Below are 17,726 nucleotides of genomic sequence, written 5' to 3'. Positions count from 1 at the left end.
TGCATAATCAAAATATAGTCTGGTCTATCTAAACCTGAAAAAGTAATATATGCTGCTAGTTGTGAAAAGTATCAGGCTAAGACTTCCAATATTCAGAAAATGCTTCCAATTATTCACCTACTTGGTGAACTGTGTATCTGTTTCTTTTCAGATAGCACATCTCCCCCCCCCCCCCCCCATTCCTATTGTCGGCATCTCACTTTCCAATTTATATAAGACATATAAAGTAGGATGAAATACATTCCAGACCACGGAAAGCTATCAATTGTGGCAGTAAAGTAACCGGCTGAAAATCAAAAGTGTTCAGGGTGACTTGCTGAAAGCCGATATTTCAAATTACTCATAGAAAGGTTGAAAGTACAGGTGATTTTTCACCCATACATGCCTCTAGTAATTTATTACAGTGCTGGACATCTCATAGTAGCAGTATATTCCTGCATGCACTTGTCTGTTCTTTCAGAGTTTCTGGCTCACTAAGCTTAGAAAAGAACGTATAAAACCAAGCTGCAGGGCAGAAAAAGGAAATAAAGACAGAGACCTTAGAGTTAAGTACTTAAAAACCAAGATTTTGTTCAGGCGTAAGATAAAGAGCCAGCCTTCATCTTCATCACCCTTTTACTTGTATTAGACTCTGGTGACAAGAGAAAGGAACAAGTTCTTTCCCCAACATATACATAAGATATTGATAGCCATACAGTTGAGGAAAAGATCCAGTCATCTGTGTATGTGCCTGACAAAAGCAGCAATTCTACCTCCTGGACTGCTTCTTTTCTTGTGCATACACATGTATGTATAGAATACAGATGTGCATTTGAATGGCATCTGAGATAATCAGGTAGTTCTGCCCATTTTGGGCTCTGCCCCTGTCTTCATTGGCATACAGTACACAGCAAGCTACCTGTTTGCCAGTTAAAATATTTCTCCCTCATCTCAAATTAATATTCTTTAAATACATACACATATATATGCAGAATATTTTGCCTACTATAGATATTACATAGACATTTTATGAATGGAGAACTTCTTTGTCGTTGAAACACTACATCTTCCTAAATGAGCTCACCCAAGTTTTAAGAAATTTTGATGTTTTTTCTCAGTCCTACCCTCACCCCCACCCTCATAAACACATCTGGTGGCAGTACACTGTGTTGTAACAAATGTACTGTCTGGTGTAACCTCATTCAACTAAGATAGAAGAAGCCTAAAAGAAATAATTGCATTAATCTCTTTCACCTTTTTAAAAAATCGTGTAAGAAGTGACTTGAGAACATACTTCAAGTCGCTTCTGGTGTGAGAGAATTGGCCATCTACATAGATGTTGCCCTGGGGATGCCCGGATGTGTTGGCTGGGAGGCCTCTCTCATGTTCCTGCAAGCTAGAGCTGACAGCCAGGAGCTTACCCTGTCTTGCGGATTCAAACCAACCACTTTCAGTTCAGCAGTTCAGCCGGCACAAGAGTTTAACCCATTGTGTCACCACGACTCCTTTATGTTTTAGCATAAAAAGATATAAGAGAATTCTGTAGAACCTTTGATGTTAACTGAGAAAAAAAAGGTTGCAAGGATAAGCTTTCAGGGACAATTTATTGGCCCAGAGGCACATTGCTCCATGCATCTGGTGAAGTGCATTGGAGTGAATGTGGACGAAAATGTATAAAAGGATGAGTGAAATGATATAGGGCCTAGAGTAACCATCTTACGATCTTGCATTTCACAGATGAAAAGGGGGACACATGCAGCCAAGGAATATCAATTGGTTGTCAAGATAGCAAAATTTCTTAATGGATAAGAATATATAAGATAAGAAAGCTGTAGCACTCTACTTTTGTTATGGCCTACCCTCTCCTCTCTTCTACCCTCTGATTAAATTGAGCACAAACTACTGTACTTTTGCTCTTTGCAGTAATTAAGGAAAGCTGAAGACAAAGGAGGAAAGTGGAAGGAGTGACATTCCCTGCTCAGACAGCAAGGAAGATGAGCAGGTGGAAGAGCCAGTGACTGAGCTTGCAGCAAACAACTCCCAACAGTTACCTAACCTGGTGCCTTTGCAAGTTCCAGTAGTTGGATCTGAAGCAAACACCTCTCAGCAAGTTACAGAAAGTCCAGACATACTTACAGCATCACAGAACATCTGGAAAGGGAAGTTCTCTAGAGGTCACAGTGCCTTTATGAAAAACACTGCTTAATCAAGGAGCAGCTGAAAAGTTGACACCAGAGCTATAAATCAAGCAGTTGAATAACATTTGTCTGCTGTGGACAAACATTCATCTTGACCTGACTTCCAACGCCATTTGTGGGTTTGATCTCAGACCTACTATCATCATTCTTCTGTCTCAATCCCAAGCAGACTTATTGATTTGGTTTCCTTGACTTCAGACTGTTTAAACCTTGCCTCAGTTCAGGTGTCTCTTATGTTCTGAGAGTTTGTTTTGTTTGAACAAGCCTCTTGAACCACCCTTGAGATTAGGACAAGGACAGAGATACTGAGACCTTCAAAAGCAGCCAAAAAGTGTGTATGTGTCTTTTCAGGTTGCCTGTTGATTTCTACCAACTCCATGAATTCCATAGAATTTTCTTACACAAGAAATACTCAGAGGTTGCTTTGCAATGTCATTTCCTAGAAATATAACATACAGCACTGATTTCATTGGTGGTCTCCTGCCCACATGTTAACCAGGACTGACCCTGCTTAGCCTCCAAGATTAGACAGGAGTTGGTGCCTTTAGGGTATCTAGGCCCATGACAAAGCATTAATAAGGACAATTGGAGGAAATGTAACTGTGTAACCAAAATGCTGGCTGACAAGGCTCTCCCTTGCACTTTTCAGTCTTGTGGCAGTAGTAGACAAAGTACCATAGGAGGGACCATTTTTAGAAATGTGTATATGCATTAAGCCTTAAGTGTTAGCAAAAACAAAGTTTCCTTCCTTTGAGACACTCAACAACCTGCAAAAGTGAACTCCTTCGCTTTCTCATTTCATGTTTATGAAGGGACCCATTGAGACACAGAAGCTTTAGAAATATTGGAATCATAATTGCTCAGAATTCAGTACATGCTGTTTGAGCAAAAAAAAAAAAGGCAACATTTTCCTCTGTAATCATCATTCTGTCTTCCTGGATATCTGAGAAACAGGGTGTTTTGTACTCTGAACGACAGATAATTTAATCCATTCAGGTAAGTGTGATAACAGTACATTATAGACCCAAACCTATCATGTGTCATTACAAGAGCTGGGGAAGCTTCCATAATAGCTTCCTCCATGGAATGTGTCAAACTCATGAGTTAACAAAGGATGGATAGATGCCCCAAAGAGAAGTTTAATGTGGTAGAAAAGTAAAGCCAGTGAGTAAGTGATCTTGATGTTAAATGAATTAACTGAGCCAAATATTCTCTCTCTCTCTCCTTGCATTATAGTTCTGCTCCTTTTGCCCTTAGGATATTTATGTAGGGCTAGCTAGGGCAGGCATGGGCAACCTTCGGCCTTCAGGTGTTTTGGACTTCAAATTACTAACAGATGGTAAGCTGGCTGGGATTTCTGGGAATTGAAGTTTAAAACACCTGGAGAGATGAAGTTTGTAAATACTCTAAAAGGGTCAGAACCCATCCAGGGCTTTTGAGAATTCGCAGAGTGTAAATGTTTGGGTGTTGTGCTAGTGCAGTGGTTCTCAACCTGTGGGTCCCCAGGTGTTTTGGCCTACAACTCGCAGAAATCCCACCAAGTTTACCAGCTGTTAGGATTTCTGGGAGTTGAAGGCCAAAACATCTGGGAATCCACAGGTTAAGAACCACTGGACTAGTGGATTTCTAGTGGATTTCCACTCACCCATGGAAATCCAGTAGATGAGCTTGGGCAAGCCATACTTTTTTAACCCCAGAGGAAAACAAAGACAAAACCTGAACAAATTTTGCCAAAAGACATCCCCCCCCTCAATTAGCTTTGCCTAAAAGTTTCACAATTCAAAGACACATAACAGTGAAGGATGTATTTCAGAGGAAGGAACTGGCAAAATCACCTCTAAGTATATATTTCCTAAGAAAACCCTATGAAATTCATAAGGTCACCATAAGTCAACAGATTAAAGGCACATTTACACACAAACTAGTGTCGCAGCAGCATGGATTTAGACAAGAAGATTAATGGGGTGAAAAGAACTGTGGTAATTTAGTCCAACCTGACTTGCCTCAAATGAAAGCCCTTTAGGCCTCCCATCATCTTGCTGCTCATGCTGATGAGGACTGTAGTACAAAACATTTTGAGGAGCATAATGGTGAAGACAGCTTGTTGGGGAGATCTGTAGCCAATTGGCTCTCAATAGCTTGTGCTCCTTTCTTGAAAATATCAAGTCATACCTTCCCCATCTCTACTGCGGATGATGTATTCTAGGTCGGCTTGTTTCTGTGAAATGAAAGAAAGGAAATAGGTTGCAGTTAAAGATAAGAGAGAGATGAAAGTTTTATCTGCAGTATAACTTTATGGCAGCTTGATCCCACTTTCAATATCAAGGTTCCACTCTAATGATTCCTAAGATTTGCAGTTTGTGGAAGGATTTAGAATTGTTGCTGTTCCAGAAAGCGGACTAGAGCCAACTGCAGAGAATTCTAAATGTGTTCCCAAACTAAAAATCCCAGGATCTCATCAGGTAGAACTATGAAGCTAAAGTGGGATCAAGCTGCTCTAAAGTTAGGTACAGATTTCCTCACAGAGAGCTATGTTTCAGCTTCTGTAAGCTAGCAGCATTTGGGATGCAGGAGTACCTCCTTGAATATTTGACGTGGGGCAAAATCATTTCTCACTTGTTCATGTTAAGATAAATCTAAAACATGTTCAATTCCCAGGACATTATCTTCCCCAAAGGAAACCAAACCTAGGTAAGCACTGTACTCTTGGGACTTTATTTTTTGTGCCATTCACATTATCTAAACTGTCTTGCCTTGCTAAAGGAGAAATAAATGAGAATAAGAAAGGTTGCCTGGAAGTTTTTGCATTTCCCCAGCAGTATTGTCAGCTGCCTTCTGGGAATTTACATCAAGAAGATTCTACAAGGCAGACAGAAAGGGTGGGGGACCCCTTTACTACTCCAACAGAAAGTTCTCCCATAGAAACCAAAGCTTGAGTGGAAAATTCTTTTTTGGACTACAACTTCCAGAATCTTTAGTCAGCAGAAAAAGTTCATATTGGGGTGTGTGGATCAGAACATTTTCTGATTTTAAGAACCAAAAAAGTGAGGTGTTTTGGAAATGGATCTCCTCTGTCATGTCTACTTTGGCCTTAAAGATCAACCTAGATTTGATACATCATTTAAGCAGCTGATCTCCACCTGCAGAGTCGATGTTAACGAACAACTGCTTGTGGGAGGAGGAAAAGAGAGAAAAGATGGAGAGTTGCTCACTCATCATGATCAACAGATCAATAATAAGAGAGATTAAAGTACACAAAGGAAGTGAGGATTTGATAACAGCTATATGAATAAATCAGTTTTTCTCAGCTAGAATGAAATTCTTTCCCTTGGATTGCCTTGCAGACACAGCAAAATTTTACCCTCGAGGCAAAGGAGGTCAAAATTATTTTGCGAAGTTCCAGAAGTGCAGTCATATTGTAGATTCTGGGGTGAGGGAGAGAAGGCGACAAAACACAGAAATTATAAAACAGGTTTCCCAATTGCTCTTGTTCACAGAATATGGCTGCTGGCAGTAGGATATTGGAATGCAAATAGGGGAGTATCTCTAGAGAAAGCAGGAAAGAAGAATAAAAAAGATGACCCAACAAGCTACTCATTTTCATCAGCAAATAAAATTATTTCCAGGGACTCTGAAGGCAAGATAAACAGCAACACTTCAAAGAAAACATCTTTTGGAAATGCAGTTTAAAACTTTGTCACCTATAGGCAGCTTCTTTGGAAACATTTGATTGAGCTGATACAAGGACTTCTTTGCCATCTATACAAAATGATAATGCTTGGGAGAAATGTGTAATTTGCTTTTTGTATGAAAGTGAATGAATTGTGATTTTCTGGTAATAAGAGCCATGATATATAGAGAATCTTGATTCTGGTTCGCCTTTACAATGCCATTTTATAAACCAGGACTATGGATTTTACTATCGACAGGATTCCTGGGACTAAACCCCAGTAGCTACCAAGGACCCACTGAATAATCAATGAGATAATTATCACAGATAAATCCTAACTGATAATGAGTAAGTTGGCACAGGACAGGTTTAATGCCAACACTATTCTTTCTTTGTGGCAATGACTGACCCATTCACCATATCAGTGGGCAATATTTCTTTGTAGTATAGATTATGTAGTCTATGAACATGTTCATACATGCAATGAACATTTGAACTACTGAATAGGGACTGGTTGAGCATCAGTGGATAGCCTTGACACACTGCTTGAATAGGGAATCCACAAAATGGAGAATTCATTGCTGCTATGCCAGGATTACATTTCAAAGTGCTTTTCACAGCTGTTGCAACATGTACCATGTTGTTGTCTGCCTGCTTTGCTGTTGAGGTCTTCGTGTCTTTGGATCTTCGGATTGTGCTTGGTCTGGAATTGGATCATCCGCTGTGGCCCTGACACCCAGGGAAATCCCCAGGAGCACATGTCTCCAACAGTTTCACCCACAGGTTCATTGGAACACATAACCACTCACCATGACAAGTGGCAATCCATCGATTCCTGTCATACAGGAATACATTATCAAAGCACTCCTGATGGATGGCTTAATGTTATGAAATCATGGGAGTGGTCGTTTAGCTATCTTTTGGAGTGTACACTTTTGGAGTGTAGTTGTCCTCCAGGACCATCAACATTTTATTCAGGCATTACTTACCCAATCTGAATTAAAGCATAAAGAGGGGATTGTCTTGCTGTGCCCCACCACCACCACCACCACCACCACCACCAGTCAGTTTCCTTATGTGAAGAAGGGCAAGACTGAAGAGGAGGCATCCTGTTTACATGGAGAATCTTCTTGTGTGCAAGAATCCTGACTATCTCATGCCCTTGCTCTTGTGGAGAGAAATCTCTTCTCTTCTGACATGCATTTTTCCACTTGAGGACAGTGAAATGGAGTCAGGCAAGGCTAGGCACTCCCTTCTCGGTGACTCATTCTGACTAGGTAACACCTGAACAAGGCTAGAGCCATGGTGGGAAGGCTGGAATTAAGTAGCTTGGAAATGAAAGTGTTCCAGTGAGTCATTCAGCTGTCCTTCAGCTGAACAACAGGAAGAATAACAAACTCCTTCATAGGAAATGGTGTGGGATCCCCAGCAAATGTGTGTTCCCTGTATTGTGAGTTGAGCACTGGCTAGCGTCAACACTTAGAGCTGCCTTGAAAGTACAATCCATCAATTCAATCCTCATTCAATTCCTTTTCTCTGGCCCTGACAGTGTGCATACTTTGTGTGGCAATACAGTCAGTCAATTGCCCTTGCTCTCTCAACCATTCAGTCTTTAAGTTGGTTATATATTTCTGAAATCACCCAACCAAAACTAGGTATTTTTAAAGTCATTTTAATATTAAGAAAAGTAAGTAAGCTCTTTAAGCTCTTTCTCTCATTCTGTTGTACTACATAACTTTTAACATACATTTTAACAAATTCAACAGATGCAAAGCCCATGCATTGCCCTATTATTGTTCCTACACACAAGTCTTTGCTGACTCCCATATCCACTGTTCAACTTTTTCTGAAAATAAAAGGACACACCTACATGTTTTGTCTTGTCCAGATTTTAGTGCACAAGCAGTCTAAAGTCCACGACAACAAAACTTTGCACAGCCAAGAGACAAATCTGATAGGAAACATCCAAACTTAACTCTGAGAACAAAAGCCAACATCAGAATAAACAAAGTCCTACCAGAGCGTCAGGAAAACGTACTGCAAGGGATCCAAAACCAAAATCCAACAGCAATCCAGGACTGAATGCCAACAAAGCCAAATAATTAAAATGTCAAGAATCTAAGAATTGCAGGAATGCTAAATGCCAGCAGTCCAAGTATGAATACACTGCTCTTAACAGTATCTACAACTTCAGACTGGGAGTGCATCTACACTGTAGAATTAAGGCAGTTTGACATCACATTTACTGCCATGGCTCAATATTGTGGGATCCTGGTATTTGTAGTTTGGTGATAAACTAACACTTTTTGGGAGAGAAGGCTAAAGACCTTTTAAAATGACATTACTCATGATTCTATAGCATTGAGCCATTGCAGCTAAAGTAGTATCAAACTACATTAATTCTACAGTGCAGATGTACCCTATACAAGCAATACCAAAGCTCCAATCAAGTTCAGCTGTGCTCTGATCTAACAGATGTTTTGGACTACAACTCTCAGAAGTCCTAGCTAGCATGGTCAATGATCAGAAATAAAATTGCTTCCTGGAAGTAAAGGAAGGGCTTCCTTGAAATGATCAATTAAAATGATATTTGAATGAAGGAATGTATTGTTCCAGGAGGGTGGGGGGAGAAGGGAATAGAGAAATATTGTTAGTCACAATGTGGAATTGGCATTGTTAAGAAAATTAAGCAAATAACATTCTCTTTGTACTATGAAATAGTTACTGAAATTGACATTATTCTACCTGTGTTTACAATTTAAATTTTTTTAAAATGAATTAAATCAAATCCAGATTATATGCTTTGAACTGGATTATATGGCCATTTAGACTCATATGATCCAGTTCAAAGCAGATAATGTGGATTATCTGCTTTGATAATCTGGATTATATGACAGTGTAGAAGAGGCCATATTCTTCCCTTCCTTTCCCTAAAATGCTAAGACCCATCCTTCTTGCCTACAATCAAATAGACAGTTTTGCTTCTGTCTGATAATTATTTCCACTTGTAAATAATATCCAGCGTATTTTTTCTTTCCTAGACATACGCACATACACATGTTATCCACCAGAAATACATATATATACAGTACTTGAGATTTTATAACTGGATATGTAGTTTTTGCAACTTTTTCAAAAAAAATGCAACCTTAGCAGTATTAAAGATTACAATAACAGAGAACTGTTGCAAAATAACAAGAGAAGCTTTAAGTGAGGTTTGCAACTATGTATTTTGACAACACAAGCAATCCTGTGTTGTGCATAGATGACACTCTGAACATCTTACATAAATTTGCAATTTCAGTGGAATTTGTAACTTTGATAAAATCATTATAATAACCCTTATCCTTCTGTACACACGTATTTATTTCACCCTAATAATAATTATAGTTGCTATTAGCGGCTTAAAGGTAGATAGATGATAGATAGATAGATAGATAGATAGATAGATAGATAGATAGATAGATAGATAGATAGAGATATACACACATTTGGGACATTCCACAAAGACACACACAGAGATTTGCGTAACTTAGGAGAACAGGCAGAGTGAATTCTCCACCCAAGAAGAAAAGTTTGAGAGAGAACATAATAGCCATGTTTAAATATTTAAAATGATACTGTATTGAGGACTGGGCAAGTTTGTTTTTTTGTGCTCTAAAGATTAGGATATGGAGAGATGGATTCATACTGCAGGAAAAGACTCAGCCTAAAAGCTAGTGGGGAAATCCAGACACTGCCTTGAAGTGTGATGGAGTCTCCTCTGGAGATTTTTAAGAAGAAGCTGGATGACCATCTGTTGGGACTGCTTTGATCATTCCTGCATAGCAGACAGATGGATTAGGTGGCCTTTGTGATCCCTTCCAGTTCTGTGATTCCATATCCTCCCCTTGCCCTGGTTTCTGCTGCTTTCAATAGGAAAGGAAGGATGGCGGAAGACCATTCAGATCAGTGGTTCTCAACCTGGGGTCCCCAAATGTTTTTGGCCTACAACTCCCAGAAATCCCAGCCAGTTTACCAGCTGTTAGGATTTCTGGGAGTTGAAGGCCAAAAACATCTGGGGACACCAGGTTGAGAACTACTGATTCAGATGATGAAGAAGCAGAAGGTCTCAGATTGGATGGAGAAGGAACAAGAGTGAAGAATTAGCTAATAGTTCCCATCCACGCCACCCTCCCCCCCCAAAATACCCAAAACAAGAGAGAGAGATGCACATAACCCAAACTTAATGCATGGATGTGATTAACAATATGCCACTCTAAAACCTCCAGAATCCCCAGCCATCAGCCATAGTTGATTACAGGGTTCTGGTGGTTGTAGTCGAAAAAGTAATTAATCTCTGAACATCTGGCCTCAGAGAGTCTTTGTGAGTAATAACAAAATATTCCCACAAAACCTGACTCTTGCCCCTCAAATCACAGTACATCGTGATTTTACAATCTGTCGCACAAAGCACAAAAGCTGAACACTTTGTGCACTTTACTGAGTTGTGTCTTAGTTTAAATGTTCTCTTCATATCACTTCCATCCCATCCTTTTCATTCCCACTGCTGCTTTCAAATGACCTATGATTTGGATCAAAATGTGATTTGTGCTTCGATAGATATTGGCTGAGCTTACACAGTCTTTTGGAAAATTAAGGCTTGGCCCTTAACACATGGCTTCTGGTTTGCTTCCTGTGAGACAGCCAAGAGTATAATCAGTGCATGCATTTCAAATAATAAAAGATGCCAAGGAGACTGAGTCACTGTTTCCCATTTAATTAGACCGAAGCAGGATGTGTGGCTCATAAACACATACTGGGGGAATTGATATGACACAATTATTCACAAAGCCTCATGAGTCTTGGTTTCCCAGTATCTTGTCTCCAGATTTCCAGTGTTCTACACACGGCATGAAAGCTAGCATGGTATAGTGGTTTGTGCACTGGACTATGACTCTGGCGACCAGGATTTGAATCCCCACTTGGCCATGAAAGGGTGACTGTAGGCATACCGAAATTTTGCTGAGAAAATCCTGTGATAGGGTTGTGTTAAGATCACCATAGGATGGAAATGATTGGAAGATATGCAAGAACAACTGGCAGTTCAAAAGACAGTAAGAGTCATGTTGGATGGTGAACCACAAAGTGGGTTGTAAAACAGCATATTGTTCCTTTCAAAACTAGACCAAGTGACAGCCTTGTCCTTAAGACTAACAAATGCCCTCAGCTTTTGTGATTACAGTAGATGAATACAATGGAGGTTGACATTCCACTTTGGACTTCTACCAAAGTGGGTTTTGGTTCACAAAATGTAAGCCATAAATGTGCTACCACAACCATTCACAGCAGAGCTGGTGGTGGCTAGCATCCCATGTTAGTGGGATGGTGAATCAACTTGGACTTTAGTCTAAAGTTTAAGAAAACTGTCCAAGGTACTGACCCTTAGTCCAATAGAAGATAGCCGTTTCCTTTAAATCTGAAACTAAAACCCAGATTGGAATCACCATCTAGTGACACTGGAGTTGCTAGTTCTCCCTGACTATGGTTACTCAGAAGTATGTTTCATTGAATTAAAAACAATTTGCTCTTTTAGTAAAACACACCAGGTAACACCATTCATAGGACTGAACTGTTAGCCTGAAGATGCTTTGTACTGTTTAATAGCAAGTGACTTTTTCATCATATACACTCTAAGAGAGAGAAAAACTTCACATATGAGAGCAACTTACAGCATCCAATGCCCTAAACTTGAGCCCTATGGTGTACACAGATATTTGTGTAATATAAGTATGTATGTGTATAAATATACAGTATTCCCCAAAGTCTTTATAAAAGCCTGAATCTGATTCCCTTCGAAAGAAAACTCTGCACGCTTTGAAACTTCTCCTGACCTCTGAGGCCGAAGAAGAACAAAATAAAGTGGTAACAAAAACACGGCTGCCTGCCAACAAAGAAAAGGAGTTCCTGTTGAAGGGCTGAAACAATAAATCTGCTCCATGCGGAATTCCCAGAGGGAGTCTGTCGTGTTTCCTCCCGTTCTTTATCGAGATCCCCAAAATAAGTGGGAATGGGCAGCGGCTGTTCAGTCTTTTCTTCTACTCACCTTTCCTGACGATTAATTGGAGGGCCTGCTCATACTCAACAGACAAGAGAGTTTTGTGCCCACCTTGGTGGCAGTTGTGGAAAGGAATATGCCTGCAGGACAAAGAATAATGGCTATGATGCTTTTTGGAACAGCCCTCCTTTCTCTGGTTTTCTTCAGCTCCTGCAGTGGAGATGGTGGTGGTAAGGACAGAGTTCTCTTGGCTACTCACTTAACTAGCCTCTTGGGGATTTCTTGCTTTTATATTGCTGCTTCCTTCTCACTCATTACCACAAGGGCAGGATTTGGGTTGGCTGCATGTTGAAAGGAGAAGGAAGAGACAGATAAGCAAAACCATTCTATGACTTCATTCACAGACAGAGTATAAATACGTAGATAGATAGTGCTAGCGGCTCATGTTTGAATCTTTCTCTTTTTGATGTTGTTGCTGTTGTTGTTATAGCATGTGGGGATCTGCAGAATCAATTATTTGGATTCTTTCCAAAATCTAGAAACAAGTGAGGTATCATTGAATAATATGGCATGTTCCAAGCAGTGTCACTTTGTGCAATTCTGCTTTTCCACACTCTGTCCAGATAATAAGGTGCTACAAGTTAAGAATAAAACTGCCTGTTTAGACAGCAGCTAGCTTCGTTGAATTCACTGGGTTCCATAATGCAAGAAAGATGGGATATAAATAAAATGAAACAAAATAAACTTAGCAAAGGATCTCCACCTGAGTAAGCATGGATAAGATTGTACTGCAATGCAAAATGTATATATTTACACAGGAGTGAGTCTCTTTTGAGATCTATAATATTTACGCCCAGGTAACTTCGTATAGGAGTAGTAGACAAGTTGCAAAGCAAAGATCTCATTATAATTTTATTTACCAATGTATTTATATGAAACAGAACAGAGGGTGATTCATTCATTATCATTTATATTTTCCAATTTTATTTTTAATTTTAATAGTAAAGGTAAAGGTTTTCCCTTGACATTAAGTCTAGTCATGTCTGACTCTGGGGATTGGTGTTTAACTCAATTTCTAAGCTGAAGAGCCAGCGTTGTCCATAGATACCTCCAAGGTCATGTGGCCAGCATGACTGCATGGAGCGCTGTTACCTTCCCGCTGGAGCGGTGCCTATTGATCTACTGACATTTTCATGTTTTCGAACCTCTAAGTTGGCAATTTTTATTGGAGAATAAAAATTGTAATGCAACACAGAGACATGTCTTTAAATTGCTGTCCTCTGCAAATTGTTGCAGAATGGGATGGTATTGGTAAAATGCTGTGAAATACAGCTAGAACTAATTCTTCCTTTCTTTAAAACTCTTTCCCCTGGATTGCAATGATTAAAAGTCAAAGACATATACCGTTGGTCATGCCTGATGTACCGTAATATATCTCACTTTTCTGTTTTATTTATTTTTATATATAGTCAGTTGTAGTTCAAAACTAAGAATGTGATTAAAATGGTGACCAAAGAATAGCCTTAAATTTGCTGGAGGAAGGAGGAATTTGCTACTATTTTGTATCTACAATAGACCCTTGGTATCCAAGCTACGCACACATACATGTTGGATACCAAAATCTGTGCTTAGTCAAGTTTCAGTATATACAATGGGATAGTAAAATGGTGCCCCTTATGTAAAATTGCCTTTTAAAAGAAGATGCATACTTTCCAATAGGTATTATAACATGCTAGATGATAATAATAGGCTTCTACATATCAAGCTGCTCAGTTCTGACAGGTTGCCCTGTATTTAAGTGATTCTGTAATCATAGGTATCACGTTGACGTCTTTGCGGTCGGCTACTTGTTAGGAACTCAGATAAACAGCACACTGCTGTGGCCTGTCTCACATTCTCCTTCTGGCTCATAGCTGTTCAGAAAGCAAAGAAAATAATTGGTATTGTCACTATGGCTGGCATTATCACTGAAGTGTCTGCTTTCAGTTCTATGTTGTATCAGCACCAAATGCTGAAAATCTTTTGCAGAACCCAGTTTCTGCTCTCTGACAATCTGACAATAGCCTTGCTGCCATTGTTGAGTTCTGAATGAACTGTATGGAATTTCACAAAGAAAATAGAAAAAGATCAATAGTGACAAACTCAGCTCTGCACTCTGTTTGTCAGAAAGCAATGCTGACAGAGGATGCCTACAGAGGATGAAATGGAATTTCATGCCATTTCTTTGTTCTGCTCCAAAGCCAATGGATAAGTGGCTTTAGGACAAAGATATACATAAGAATTACGTAAATAAATATACACACACATATGCCACCAAAGTGAAGTGTTACCTTTACAATTTTACCTAATGTTCAGAAATACCTTAAAGTCCATGAGATCACGAAAAATCCTTGATAAATTATCGAGAATATTTGCTATTGGATATATCTTCGGGCATCGATCTACTGTTGCATGTATGGGTGTGCATTAGCATTAGACAGACCAGAGACCAGGTAATTAATCAGAGCAATTAGTTTTGTAAGTGATCTTGCAACAGCAGTTCATTTATATTCCTAAAGATTCTTAGGGCATTGCCCAAATGGTACAAGTAAGTGTGACGGTACTATGTGAATTTAGTGTGGACCCCATAAATATATCTCCAGGAGATATATTTGCATGGGGATTTGTTTAAGTTTCTGGTGTTTGTTCCTAGATTTAAGATGTGTTTGCACTGTTGAGCAACTGTTTTCAAGTTGGAAAGATAGTAACTTATTTGTGCTGTCTGAAGATGGGACTTGTAGACCAACAAATCTGAAGGATAGCTGCTTGGAAGAGAAGGATATCTATAGATGATACAGCACAAGCTCACCACTTTTCCTAGCAGTTTCTGATATGCACAATTTGTTTGAGCCACGTGGGATTGCTTGAAATGAGCATTCTGTATCTTTGGAAAGGTTGCTTGAACTCCACTAATGGCATCTGATCTATGTTGCTCTGGAGCAACCTGGCAAGTGAGTGGCTTGACTTTTGTGGTGAGACTTGGACAACCCAGTATTTTGATTCCCATGAAATTAATGTTTGGGTTGATTTGGAGGCAATGTCCCCTACAATCCTCAAAGCACTCATAAATGTGGAAGTTTTCTTCCCCAAACTTTTTCAGACCCTACAAAAACCCCAAAAGGAAAAAAAAAACAGCAGAAAATTGATTGAAATGGTACCCAAAAGTGATGTTATGTTACTACTGGTGCATCTGGGGTTGACTACTAGGAAGGGCTAGCAGGTGAGGCAGTAAGGCCCCTTCTACACTGCCATATAAAATCCAGATTATCTGCTTTGAACTGGATTATGTAGTACTGCAAACTCATATAATCCATTTCAAAGCAGATAATGTGAATTATCATCTTTGGTAATCTGGATTAATTGACAGTGTAGAAGGGGCCTGAGTTTTGAGCTGCCGCATAAGTATGTAGAGTGTGTTACTTATTTGGACTACAGTTGCCAGAATCCCATAGCCATCATGGCCACTCTCAACACCTCAAAGTAATTTTCCCAAACTCTAGTCATCTGTGTTCAATATGAAGGGGGGGGGGGTTATATCTGCCTTATTCTGAAGTGAACATGCATATAAAGCCCAAAATCAATTAAACATCATTGTCATACATCCTGCAACTTCTTTGTTGGCACACAGAGTCCAAGGCATATTAAAACTACTTTAAGAATAATCCAGTACTTGAGACATACTGCTAGTAATTTTAAAAAAGCATCCACACAATTACCCTAATCCTATTTGTGTTGACCCAATGGCATCTTCCATACTTCTCATGAATTAGAGATGAAAGTAACCTGACCTACTTAAGCAAATTATCCAGCTCTTTGAAGGGCAGGCTATTTTTTTCTACTTCCCATAAAAATATTTTCCAGAACTTTTTTCAACCTAGATTTTTTAAAATTTTTGTGTAAGATGTTAATGGGAATATGGCTGTGTATATTTTCCCATCTAGTGGCTCAGTGCATGGGTGTTTTGGCAATATGTTGTTTAAATAAATGCTACTGTTTACATAACATTATCTTGTTGCTCTGGGTTGTCTTCATTCTCCCCACCATCTCTCCTGAACAATATATTGGCATTTGTTAATTGTTTGGGGGGGAGGGGGAGAGAGTACATGTTTAATCTTGTTTTAATTGTTTTTGATTATTTAATCTCTTTTGGGAGCCCCCGATGGCGCAGTGTTAAACCCCTGTGCCAGCAGGACTGATGACTTGAAGGTTGGGTTACTGACCTGAAGGTTGCCCATTCAAATCCAACATGGGGAGAGCGAAGGATCAGCTCCAGTTCCATGCGGGGACATGAGAGAAGTCTCCCACAAGGATGGTAAAAACATTTTTAAAAAAACTTTCCAGGTGTCCCCTGGGCAACATCCTTGCAGACTGCCAATTCTCTCACACCAGAAGCGACTTGCAGTTTCTCACGTCGTTCCTGATACACACACACACAAAAATCTCTTTTTAACTTTTGTATTTTGCATTTTTAGCTATGTGTTTATAATTTGTTATAAGCTGTTCTGAGTCCCAAACAGGAAAATACATTATTATTATTATTATTATTATTATTATTATTATTATTATTATTATTTTATGACATAGCAAACAAGATAGATATGCTGGATTTCGTATCACAAAATCACAAGTCAAACACTTCCCAAGTGTCTAGGACTGTGTGATGTATTTTCGGATGATGCGTGCAGATCCCAGTAGGGTGGCCTTTTGCAGTTGGCAGATCGTGATTTTGTCAATGTCTATTGTTTCCAAATGCCGGCTGAGATCTTTCGGCATGGCACCCAATGCGCCGACCACCTGCACTGGTTTCTGCCATAGTCTTTGAAGTTCAATCTTGAGGTCCTTTTAGCAGCTGAGTTTTTCCTGTTGTTTTTCGTCAATGCGACTGTCACCTGGGATGGCAACATCAATGATCCAAACCTTTTTCTTTTCCACAACTGTGATGTCTGGTGTGTTGTGTTCCAGAACTTTGTCAGTCTGGATTCGGAAGCCCCACAGTATCTTTGCGTCCTCATTTTCCAATACTTTTGCAGGTTTGTGATCCCACCAGTTCTTTACTGCTGGCAGGTGGTACTTGAGGCATAAGTTCCAATGAATCATTTGGGCCACATAGTTGTGCCTCTGTTTGTAGTCTGTCTGTGCGATTTTCTTACAGCAGCTGAGGATATGATCAATGGTTTCGTCGGTTTCCTTGCACAGTCTGCATTTTGGGTCATCAGCTGATTTTTCAATCTTGGCCTTAATTGCCTTTGTTCTGATGGCTTGCTCCTGGGCTGCAAGGATCAGGCCTTCTGTCTCCTTCTTCAGGGTCCCATTCTTGAGATGATGATGATGATGATGATTATTATTATTATTATTATTATTATTTACTATCCCTTCACAACCATAGAATCATAGAATCATAGAATAGTAGAGTTGGAAAAGACCTCATGGGCCATCCAGTCCAACCCCCTGCTAAGAAGCAGGAAATCGTATTCAAAGCACCCCCGACAGATGGCCATCCAGCCTCTGCTTAAAAGCCTCCAAAGAAGGTGCCTCCACCACAGTCTGGGGCAGAGAGTTCCACTGTCGAACAGCTCTCACAGTGAGGAAGTTCTTCCTGATGTTCAGGTGGAATCTCCTTTCCTGTAGTTTGAAGCCATTGTTCCGTGTTCTGAACCCCATGACGTTCAGCAGAAGAAAATGCCTCCACATTAACATCTGCTGTCAGGGATAGTTGTCTCATTCGACTAAGCAGTAGTGCCAGCATAAAAAGAGAATTCAACTCTTGTGGAGCATTCTTTCTCAACAGGGACTTGCAGGAGGA

The 17,726-nt window shown here is 39.7% G+C and overlaps 1 protein-coding gene across 4 annotated transcripts in view; it reads left to right on the top strand.

Moving 5' to 3' along the window:
- The first annotated feature begins 11,848 nt into the window (after nucleotides 1–11,848).
- The window catches only part of emcn (endomucin), a 64,933-nt gene continuing 59,055 nt past the window's right edge, over nucleotides 11,849–17,726 (top strand). For 2 of the 4 annotated variants that reach the window (XM_062982343.1, XM_008118272.3), the window contains exon 1: nucleotides 11,849–12,114. In XM_062982343.1, coding sequence (XP_062838413.1) covers nucleotides 12,021–12,114 — 94 coding nt within the window. In that variant the 5' untranslated portion in view covers nucleotides 11,849–12,020. The remainder of the gene's footprint in view (nucleotides 12,115–17,726) is intronic. The other 2 variants (XM_008118273.3, XM_003225725.4) reach the window with 2 other exon arrangements.

This window comes from Anolis carolinensis, chromosome 5 (assembly GCF_035594765.1).
Source record: "Anolis carolinensis isolate JA03-04 chromosome 5, rAnoCar3.1.pri, whole genome shotgun sequence".
In the NCBI taxonomy this organism is placed as follows: domain Eukaryota; kingdom Metazoa; phylum Chordata; class Lepidosauria; order Squamata; family Dactyloidae; genus Anolis; species Anolis carolinensis.
Note: the sequence above shows the minus strand (reverse complement) of the source record. Positions and strands in the feature narration are given on the sequence as shown.